The sequence below is a fragment of the Atractosteus spatula genome, chromosome 7, assembly GCF_055471065.1.
Source record: "Atractosteus spatula isolate fAtrSpa1 chromosome 7, fAtrSpa1.hap1, whole genome shotgun sequence".
NCBI lineage: Eukaryota > Metazoa > Chordata > Actinopteri > Semionotiformes > Lepisosteidae > Atractosteus > Atractosteus spatula.
This window is the reverse complement of record NC_142712.1, coordinates 61982619-61993913: the sequence shown is the minus strand read 5'-3', so window position 1 is coordinate 61993913 and position 11295 is coordinate 61982619. Positions and strand designations below refer to the sequence as shown.

At 42.7% G+C, this 11295-nt stretch overlaps 1 protein-coding gene across 2 annotated transcripts; it reads left to right on the top strand.

Annotated features, from left to right (window-relative positions):
* The first annotated feature begins 2157 nt into the window (after positions 1-2157).
* Positions 2158-11292, top strand: mpi (mannose phosphate isomerase). 2 transcript variants are annotated; one of them, XM_088920067.1, is made up of 8 exons: positions 2158-2199; positions 3443-3570; positions 4462-4662; positions 5391-5532; positions 5722-5901; positions 6278-6451; positions 7126-7334; positions 7852-11292. In XM_088920067.1, the coding sequence occupies exons 1-8, from the start codon at positions 2184-2186 to the stop codon at positions 8068-8070; spliced, it is 1269 nt and encodes a 422-aa protein (XP_088776193.1). In that variant the 5' UTR covers positions 2158-2183; the 3' UTR covers positions 8071-11292. The 2 variants fall into 2 exon arrangements, with proteins under 2 accessions (XP_088776193.1, XP_088776194.1); XM_088920068.1 differs by lacking the exon at positions 3443-3570 and having other exon boundaries at positions 2169-2199.
* The last annotated feature ends 3 nt before the right edge of the window (positions 11293-11295 follow it).

The following is an 11295-nucleotide window of genomic DNA, read 5'->3' as shown; positions in this document are numbered from 1 at the left end:
GCCGCTCGCATTGTAAATGAGAATACAGCGCGCAATCAAAACAACAACTAGGCTGGCTCAATGAGCAAACATGGCCGCATGAAATGAATGCTAGCCGGAACGTTGTTCATGGGGGGGGGAAGATGTGGTCCCTGTCCATATTGGATTCATAGTAAATATGACTAAAGCAGAATGTGGCATAGGAAATCTGCTGTAGAAACATTATCTGAGCAGAGGCTATAATTGTCAAACTGGAACGTCAGAGAGCCGTGAAGGCAGCCTTTACTTCCCTGTACTGTTTTGTTTCTCACTGCACAACAAGGATGTCCAGTCTTAGTCCCGGAGATTGTGTCGGCAGGTTTTGATAAGGCTGTTTACGCCTTATGGGGACAGCACTTCATGTTGGCTAAACTGTACCACCCTGGTCAACTTCTCAAAGGTCTTCATGTACTGGAGCTTCAAAGAGACCTATAACACACTGGACCTGCGGCACCGGAATTGGACTGTTCTTCTGCACAACACATTATAACAACGATTCATTGCATTTATGTAACACTTTCCAGCCCACAGTGGTTTATGTATGAGAGAAGACCCACTTCCTTCACCAGTCAAGAGCAGCGCTGAGGTGGGCGATGTGTAGCAGCCATTATGCACCAGCAGCCTATCCTGGCAAGCAACGGGCACAAGGCGGGATCATCGTGGTCCATCACAGACACACATACTCCCACACCAGCACCAGCACCACTGTCCCCAGAAGCCTAATAACCCACCAGCATGTCTATGGGCTGAAGGAAACTGGAGCACCTGTTTCCACAAACATGGTTACAGACTGCTCACACATAGCACTCCAGGTCTGGAATTGAATCCAGGGCTACAGTGTTTACCATGTATTTACCACAATTTCTTGCAATTAAAAATATACTAAATTATGAGCTCTGTGTACAGGTTTCAAATGGCTTATGTCATTACTTGGAATGGATGTCAATGTTTTTATATGGGATGATCTTGGTAAAGGACAACACAAAACAAGCGTATAGAGAGAATTTAGATAAAACTGCACATAACACTTATTGTGCTGTAAAGGTTAAACTAATACATACATTGTAAGAACAACAATTTAACAAAGTAAAAAATAAATGACATAATTTATTATTTCCAGTATCAAACCTACTCAGCTTTTTTGATTGCATTAATATGAAGATAAAAGGCAGACTTTAAATGTTAAGTGTATCCAAGGCAGGGCACAGAACCATTTAGAGGATGCTATCAGAATACTGTGTGCTGATTTTCATATGCTTTTTCACAGTCGTTGTTGCTAGCGTAATCTGTGCCCACATTTTCACAACTGATAATGGTAGCTGAGAATATTTTGATTAGTTTATTACAATGTAGTATTTTGGCTTGCTCCACGTCCAGCACAGCACAGCTTTGTGACAGCTTTTACGGGATTAGCAAATTGTCATTAACCCAATTATAATTTTACAAAAAAAAAACACCTGTTAGAAAATGTTGCGATCTGACAGCCTTGTAACGTGACGCCCTTAACTACGACAGTATCGAAAAGGTCGACGTAAAAAAGGTCCTATTTCAAGGCCCAGGAAGAAGAGAACGAAGATTAAATTAAGTGGTCTTGTTTGAATTTTAAAATGGAAGTAAGGGGGTATTTGCAGACTATTCCTAAGTGCAAAAATATGAAAGCAGTGCGGACATTATCTTTATTTAATTTGTTTAATCTGTTTTCATAACTTGAATTTATGTAGTAATATGTACCCCTGACGATATTTTTGTCTTGAATTGTTATATGTGCTCTTGTTTGTATTGTAATTTTTGTTCTTTTGTTACGCATAAATAAAAACATTACAAAAAAAACGAAGATTCCGGTTCGAAATGAAGGCGTTTACAAAAAAAAATAACCGAAAAGAACATCGTAACTTTTCGCTTATGTGTGTACCTGACACATTAGACTACTCTAACTTGATTTCTAACGTATTTCTTGTGGCCTTGTAGTTCATTGAGAAGAGTCAGAAATCACATACATGACATTCAGAAGCGCCTGCCCAAGCCCCGCTCCCCCGACACCAACATGTCGCCCGTGTAGAGAACAACCAATCAGGAGGCGTGAAACCAGAAAAGGACCAATGGCCTTACTGCCAGGCCCCGCCCCCCAGAAGCAGGACGGTTTTATATGGGGCTACGTTACAGTCATGGAGGAAGTAAGAGGTGAGAGACGTCCGGTGTAAAAACGTATTTTAAAACGCAACACGGGGTTTTTTTTTTCCTAAAAGTGACCAAGGTCATTCACCGCCGATCACATGCATATTAAAAGAAAATACCTGGCTAAAAAGCTGAGCGGGGATAATTTTTTTTTAGATAAGGTAGAAGCCGGGCTGAAATCCTAAGCATCCCTTGCATTCGAAATTAAAAAAAAAAACCGATGTCTGTATGATCGTCGTTTCGTAGACGTTTTTTTTTAGATATGTTGAAATAGCCGTTCACGTGTTCGCAACTGTCCCAGAATAAAAGCTGTTTATTTGTATTTCTGGCTGGTTTTGAATGATCATCATCATGAAGTGTGGTGGAATGCAGCCTGAAGTTGAGTTAGGGAAGGTCAGTAAAGTGCCCTTGGGCTGTGGAGCCGAATACTTTCAAATCAGAGATGCAGTATATGCATTGAAGAAGCGAAGGTAGAACAAGAGGACTTGTATTTATAATTCGTAAGCTTCAACATGCGGATATCACTCTCTCTGTAAAGATATGGGTATATAATGTCAGACGGTTCCTACATTCTGATCCAGCGGTAATGTTGTAGTAAGAGGATTTATCTTGTTCTTTTGCAGAGCAGTATTAATATGGAACGAAATATATATGAAATGTGTTAATTATGTTAAATAATACAAATGAAGTTTAAGTATATCGAGAAATATTGTACTCAAATTTAAATACACATTATTATTATTATTATTATTATTATTATTATTACATCAGTATATGCTCATGAAATTTGTACAGGCTTGTTGATGGTGTTTTCAGTGAACAGCAAACATTTTTTTCTATTATGGCAAAACAGATTTTCCTGTTTTGTTAGGGTATTCAGTTCCATTCAACCTATATTCTCCCCTGGGGATAATTGTTGTGTTGGCCTGTGCCGTAAAACAATACAGCAGGGTCAGAAAAGCATTACCATCAAAGAAGAAAGTCCAACAGTGTTACAGGAGATAGCAGAGCCAGTTTACATACCTATTTTTGGTTAAGGTATTCTGTGTTTGTTCCTGATGATTGCTAAATGGTTTAATTTAACAAATAACATTTAGGTTATCAGAGACAAATAATTCCTGCTCTTTACAAACTGATGAATCAGCGGTCACCTGTAAAATCTGCTGGAGTGGCGTAGGAGCCCCCTGCTGGACAGTGAGGGCACCGCAGTGCTCCTGGCTTCCTAATGGCCGCGTCTGTTTTTCCGCAGTGTTCCCACTGTCCTGTGCTGTCCAGAACTATGCTTGGGGTAAGGTGGGGCTGGACAGTGAGGTGGCCAAGCTCATCGTTAGCGGAGACCCGCTGGCGGTGGTTGACAGCGACGAGCCCTATGCAGAGGTGAGGTCTCTGTGCTCTCTGAGTCCTCCAGCCCAAACTCTGCCTTTGATTAAAAAAAACATAGAATACATTTAAAGAATAACAGGAAAAAAAGTACACCTGGTCTGAAAGTGCTTCAAAAATAATCAGTTCATTCCACACATTTCCAAAATTATAAATCAGACATGTCTTAGTTTGTTTTATTTACTGACCAGCTGTGTACGTAATATGTATTTTAATTTTGTATCATAAAGATCTGAGGGATCCGCACTCTGCTTTTTAAGGTTTCTGTGATTGACAGGTTATTTATATACACCCTCTGCAGGTGTCAGGCAAAGCTAGTTAAGTCTGAGGGATGTGACATTCCCCATTCAGTTTGCAGTACAGACATACTAACGTAGTTCAAGTAGGGAGCTGCGTCAGCATGCGTAGGCTGCAAAGGAACAAGTCAAGGTTTATTCCATGCCGAAAAGAGAAAAAAGGAAACACAACATTTCGGCTGTGGAGCCTTCTTCATATTAATATAGGTTCCCTTTAATTTCCTTTTCTTTAGCTGGGAGTTCCACTATACAGGAGAATAGGAATGTGAAATTATGAGAAGGGCAGATTCATAGGCTTTAAGATGACTGATATAAAGTAGGCAGATTTTATTATTAAAGTGGTTTAAGGTGTTAAGCTTGTGTTCTTAAAAAAACTTCTTGCTTTAACAACTATTTACATATTTTAAACGGCTTATTAACTCACAGTCATTTTCTGCTTTCGTGAATTGCTAAAGGTCCGTGAAGCTCCTGTTAGAATCAACAAAAACATCATGTTGCCAACTGTTTCTGTGAATAGTTAATGTTTTGTATATCCCCCTCAAAACTCATCAATTGTCTTCTGAGGCTAAACCCATCTCTCTCCTTTTCTTAGCTGTGGATGGGAGCCCACCCTAAGGGGGATGCTCTAATCAAAGACAACAGGATTTCCCAGAGGACTCTGGGGCAATGGATAGCAGACAACCCTGGCAGCTTGGGGTCAAAGGTCAAGGACACTTTCCAGGGGCAACTACCCTTTCTGTTCAAGGTCCTGTCTGTTAAGCTTGCACTCTCTATCCAGGCTCACCCAAACAAGGTAAGGAGACATCACGTCCCGTAGGCTGCCAAGCAGGACAGGGTACCCAGCTCCAGTCCTCAAAGGGTGTTACAGATCTCTTTAAATCTCCAAGGATAGGCTTCAAAGTGTTCATTAAGGAAATGAGGAGTTCAGTTAGGTAATTAAATGCTCAAGTGGAAAGAAAACCAAATATCTTCTGACCCCTCCAGCCCACCAGGACTGGAATTGTACACCCCTACAGTGGGGAATGGTATAAGGGGGTGGTTGCCAACTCTGGACTCTGGGGTTTTTCTATGTCTCTTTAAAACATGGAAAAAAACATTCAGCAGCTTAAGGCTCTGGAGAAGGGATACATTGGTCCAGTTAAACCTTAATGGAATCAGTTTAACCCGTCTCACAGGCGCAGAGCTGCCTCTAACTTAAGGAGATCTGGGAAACCTTTGGAGCCCAAGGCCCAGAGATGGGAACCCCTTATGTAAGCAACTTTCTGAAAAGGAGCAGGCAGATGAGCGAAACTATAATCAGTTGAGAAGGAATACTGTGGCATTTGTGAAATTCAATATGAAATTTCTAAGGCCAGCTGTTTTCACAAAAACAAACTTTTGTTTCTGATTACTGTTCTGACTTGACCAAGGCAATGTAGTCACGTTGAAAGCTTTACCATCTTTCTGTATTATTAAGTGAAGAGTGTCGTTTAAAAATAGATTGATCATGTGTATTAAATTCCTTGGTATATTTCCCCGCAGGAGTTGGCGGCCAGACTTCATGCTCAGTTTCCCGACCACTACCCAGACAATAACCACAAGCCTGAAATGGCCATTGCCCTTACCCCCTTTGAAGGGCTGTGTGGTTTCCGACCTGTGGAGGAGATTGTGAGCTTCCTGAAATGTAGGTGTTAAATGCTCTTTTCTGCGTGATTCATGGCATGTACCGATTGAGGCACGCAACACGTCGGAGCCTCGTGAACCGGAAGTAGTGAGCAGCAAGTGTTGGATTGCTCAAAATGAGAATGGGCCCCCAGCCCACCTTGAAAGCTGGAGTGTGGAGCTGAGCTCCCTGTGTGGTTTTGTGTTCCAGCCGTGCCGGAATTCCACGCGCTGGTGGGGAATGAGGCTGCTGAGGAGCTGCAGAGCAGCGTGGGAGATCCGGGCAGGGTCTCGGAAGCTCTGAAGAAGTGCTTCACCAGGATGATGAACTGTGAGAAGAAGGTGTTCGTTGACCAGCTCAACATGCTGGTGAAGAGAGTTTTAGAGGACGGTACGGCAGGAGAGGAGTTACTCCATATAAATTCCCTTCCGTCTGTGGCTCACATCATTTAATTCAGCCAGTCTCCTTCCTGGGGAAGATATTCAATTGAATGTCAGCCTTGGTGTCCTTTGAACCCAGCACCTACAGAGACCCTCCTTTTGAGAAAAAAGGATAATAGAGTAGAAAAGAAAATGTCATACAGTTTACATCCGAGAGCTGTTTCATTGCAAACGTATACTTTGTGGAATAGCCCTGAACGTGTCCAGAAATGTTACTTAAAAGAAAGGTAGAAAGTTAAATAACAGTGCTCATCTATGCATGTTGTCGGTGGAGATAAGCCCAGCATTTGCTGTTTAATCCCTGTGTGTAACACTGTTTTCAACAGCGGCAGCGGGAAAAGACACTTCAGGAAGTAACGGGGACCTGTTGCTAAGGTTGCACTCACAGTTTCCTGGAGATATCGGCTGCTTCTCTATCTACTTCCTGAACCGGGTGACACTAGAGCCCGGGGAGGCCATGTTTCTGGGGGCCAGTGAGCCTCACGCCTACCTGTACGGAGGTCAGAGATTCTACAGCACAGCCCCTTTCGAAAAACCACATTTTTACCATTACAGTCTGCATTACTGCTATTCCCATTTGTTTTGATCTTCCCATTTCAATGTAAGGAATGTTTCATATGTAAAACGTTTTTTTTGGTTTGCATTAGCATTGCTGGAGATATTGCCCTTAAATATTTTCTTATTGACATGAAAGTCGGCAGATATAATTTTCACTGCTACCTTTATCTTTAAGGTATAATCAATACATGCAAATTATTTTTAGATGTATATTTAAGTTTTATATGAAGAGTTTTTAATATAGTATAATATGAAATAATATGTAATATGATAAATGAACATTCAGTTTATTTGTTCTTGACTATATTTGTTTTTATTTTAAAATTGTGAATGAATGGCAGATTGTGAGATGAACCCATTTAACATGTGATCATATTAATTAACAATATTACGTACTGAGCACAATCAGCCAATTAGTCAAGCACAAAAGTCAGGTTAAGGTGACATTAAACTATGTGTCCCGATGTCCCGATACAAAACGCCAAAAAAATGATTCAGGTTGTGTGCCGAAAAATCATTTACATAGGTGAATGATATTTTAAAGCACAAATAATTGGAAACAGATTGTAAATCTACGTGTTTGGTTGTCCGGTTCTCTGCACCTTCTCTCTGGTAGACTGCATCGAGTGTATGGCCTGTTCTGACAACACAGTGCGTGCTGGACTGACCCCCAAGTACATTGATGTGAACACACTGTGCGAGATGCTGCACTACTCTCCTGCCCCGGCCAGCTCCAAGATCTTCCCCTGCGTCCAGGACCCCTCGGATCCCTGCGTCTTCCTCTATGACCCTCCCGTGCCTGACTTCTCAGTCATGAGGATACAGGTAACCCGGCACTCCCCCTTGTATTTTCTTACTTTGAGCTGTAGTGTCAGGAGATAATTGGTCTCTCGGTGCATCTCAGGAACGCTGTGTACTGTACAGTGAAAGTAGAAGTGAACCTGAAGAATGAAGAAAGGCACAAAAACTGGAGATGAAGTAAAGGAGCGTTGTTAATATATTTCAAAAGAACGTTCAGATGTATTTCACCAGTTATTAGAGGAGCCATACCGTCTGTTACTGTTTGAGGTAGATAATCTGTTAATCCGGTCCAGGTATGAGCAATCCTGTTCCCTCTCTAAATGACCTATATTTACTGTAAGTACCCGGAAAAAATGTCAGGTTTTGAACTTCCGAATTCTATTATTTAGTTAATTAGTTACACAGGGGCGCAATAAAATGAAATGTATAGCAGGATGGGGATGAGTCTCCTCGGGGAAAGGCAGCGATGGCGGCGTGTGTCTGGCGGGGACGGGTCCTGTGCCGGGCCGGCAGACTGTGACCTCTCCCCGCTGTGTTGCAGATCCCCGGGGCGGCCAAACAGTACACCCTGGCCCCCATCGACTCGGCCGGGATCCTCCTGGTCGTGCAGGGCGAGGCCACGGCGTCCTCGGCCGCCGCCCTCTCCGACGTGGCCCTCAGGAGGGGCTCCGTGCTCTTCGTCTCGGCCAACGAGAGCGTGGCCCTCCACCTGGGCTCGCCCGGCGGCATGCTGCTGTTCCGGGCCTGCTGCTTACTGTAGCCCCCTGCACCCGCCTCCAACCTACGGACCCAGGTTCGCCAACGCTGGGGGGCCTGCCCTTAGTTCAATAGCAGTAGACTAGCTAGGGAACCTCCCGGTTCAATCATAGGCTCAAAACTGTTCGGCTGTTGTCCTCGTACAGGAGAACTCATGCGTTACTGAAGAACAAGGTGGTGATGGGGGAAGCAGGGATTATGTTTACTACATGAAGTCCACTTGAAAAATGCTGCACTAAGGGGAAAGGGATTTTCTTTGTTCTATAAATAATGCAACGGGCATGGGTTTTATTTTATTATTTATCTGTCAGGAGGACTTATTGAGATCTCTCACGTTTTTTTGAGCTTTTTGTTTTTCAAGGCATGCTTCCCACACCCACCTCTTACCTCATGGGGGAGCTCCACTCTTTCCTTTCCCTGTGCCTGCGCCGTCCAGAAAGCATGTCCTGCTGGCAGAGTGGGTATTGCATCCGTTTGCATGGCTGCTGGGTTGCTTTGGTTGAATAGAAGTCCCTCGATATATTATTAGCACTTTTTTTTTCCCTCTGAACAGTTTGCTTCCGTCCCACTGACCCCTGACAGCCCTGTAGAATGAAAAACAGTCATTGAAATCTGGCGCTTCAGGGTGATGCGGTGAAACAGAGTGCACTTCACAACGTGTTCAGGGCACCTGCATGAGCGTGCATTCATGTAACCCTGAAAAATACAAATGGCTGCTCCCCTTTTTAACTTGGTTGTGCTGTCCTCATGGTGCTTCATTCTTATGGACTGAGTTACTGAAAACAATCATGAACCTAAAACTGCACCCATCCCTTCATTTCAGAATGTCTAATATTCCACGAGAACTGAAACATTTTTTCATTTTTCAAACATGAAAACCAGGGGAACATTCCTCAAATGAAAAACAAAACTCACTATTTTTCCTGTTAAGCCTTCCAGTTCAAAATGTGGTTGGACATTGATATGTGCAATATACAGGCATAAACAATACAATAAACCAGAAATATAATATATAACAACCTTAATTCTATAATCTAACATTAGACTTTTAATAAGGAAAATGGCTGGTGAGCACTGAGCACTCATACATACTGGTTGACATCAGAAGCAGAAGTGTGCTGGTGTTTGTTTCTGATGGGAGTCACTCGTTTGTAGGTGATGGTGGCGATGCTTGTGAAGCTCCCATTGGATCTCCCTTTCCTTTAATTGTCCCAGATGTGAAGTTTGCTTTGCAGGAAGGTAAAGGACATAACAAGATATTCAATGCATTGAACATGAAACACATTGTTTACCAAATAAGAGGCATACGGGCATGATGAGAAATATATATATAAATAAAGTAAAATATACAATCAGTTGTCCAGTTTATCTTCCAAGACTTCATGTGACGCATCAGTTGGCCAAACATCAACGTTGAAGTCCTGAATTTCTAAGGCAGAAGCAGACAGGATGCTTCATCTTCACTGGATTTCATTTCTGGATTTCTTTCTAGATGTGGGTCATTGTTTTGGACACGTTGCATGGCACTTTCCCAAGTTATCAAAAAGTGTGAGAGCGGTTTAGTGTTTAGTTCTCACGTTTGTTCATGATCATGTTTCAGCCTCTCCGAAGCCAGCTGAATTCTTTGTTCCTTAATTCTTTGGTGCCTTAATTTATTCTCCTGAATGTCAGGTTGGTCAGCTTCATGAAAATCTGCTTCGGTTCACAGTTCACAGCTTCACAGTTCTCTTCTAAATGTAACTCGTCTTCAGAACCCCAGAAATCATGGACATCCGTCATCACCAAGCTCCTCCCAGCTGCCCCTTCTTCCTCTGGCCCCTGTACACCACTCGTGTGGCTTTGCATAATTTTGCTCCTTGCTGCTGAAAACCTTTTGTGTAGCCATCCTTGTACAGTAGGCCGTGCTTAATATGTAAGTCATGTGCTGCTGAAGCTAGGAGTGAATGGGGATGAGCAAATTTTAGGGGGGCAGTGAGGGTACTGGAGCTCTTAGCTGTGTCACACGCAACAAGAGTGGGCATCGGCGTAACACGTTTTCTAGCCACGCCTGTCAATAACATGCCAACAAAGAACCTGAAAAAACATGTTTAGCGAAGTTCTTCGGTTCTGGTAGTACTGAAGCATGATGAGCAAAATAAGGAGGATGCTCACATAAAATTACAGATAGAGAGATGAAGCTCTCCAGAGTGAGCTTCACACTTAAAGAAGCACGCTGAGGAAGTGCATTGCGAGAGTCTGCCTTTCGTTTGGCAAATTTGCCTTCTGGAATCAAGGAAAAGGGTGTACTCAAAATATTTGTAACCTGGTAACATGTCTAGGTTTTTGCATGGAAGAATGTACTCATTACATGTTCATGTTTTTGCAAAACAAACTGCTTACGTTGCACAGGCGGTGAATAACAGAACGGAATGGCCATTAAAAAGTTATACGTCCACCTCACTATCCTTCCTGCACTGCTGCGCCGTGTGTCCCCTGGGCTGAGTTGGCTGGCAGTGAAGCACACCAGAGGTCTCCTGTTTCTGAGGCTGTATGGGGGGGGGGAGGCCAGGTGACAGATGCTCTAAGCTTAATCACCTGGACCATCTGGATTTCGCTACGATTTATTGTTTAGTTTCTGTTTTGCTGTATCTTATTCCTTTTTAAAGAATATCCAGGTGAGGAATTTCTTCCATTTGAAGAAATCTGATTGAGGAGACAATTGATTTAATGATGGCACTGCTGCAGGCGTCCTGGTTGTTTGTCCCTTTTCCAGTCCCTCGGGTGCTTTAGGTCACCCTAGAACAACAGTGGAGAGTAAGGTTGGCTTGCTCAACCTTAATTTGACTAGTTTAGCACTTTGACTCAGTTTTACTTAAGATGTTGATAACTGAAGTAGACCTAGAAAACTGTGTTGGATTATACTTCTAGGTAAGAACTGGGGACACCAGCACTGCTGAGATATGCGACCATTCCCTCGCTAAGGAATGGTTCCGTCCAACAACAGTGGGGTAAAACGCTGAAGCTGTGATTGTTTCTCCCAACTTAGGTTTTGATTTGTATAAAACCATTATGTCTTGTAGAATTGCACTCAGGTTTGATAAATTATTTATACCTATTTTTTTGGAATGCTGTGTTTTGCCACAGGTACAGAATGAAAGAATGGATTTTTGGAATGATATTGCATTCGATGGCATGCATTTGTAAAGACAGCATCTGTGTGTGAAACTCCCAATAAATATGAACAGTGCTT

Excerpts from the sequence above, each read along its gene's own strand:
- mpi (XM_088920067.1), top strand. Across the intron at positions 5,533-5,721 it reads GATTGTGAGCTTCCTGAAAT|CCGTGCCGGAATTCCACGCG; the intron begins GTAGGTGTTAAA and ends TTTGTGTTCCAG. Across the intron at positions 6,452-7,125 it reads TCACGCCTACCTGTACGGAG|ACTGCATCGAGTGTATGGCC; the intron begins GTCAGAGATTCT and ends TCTCTCTGGTAG.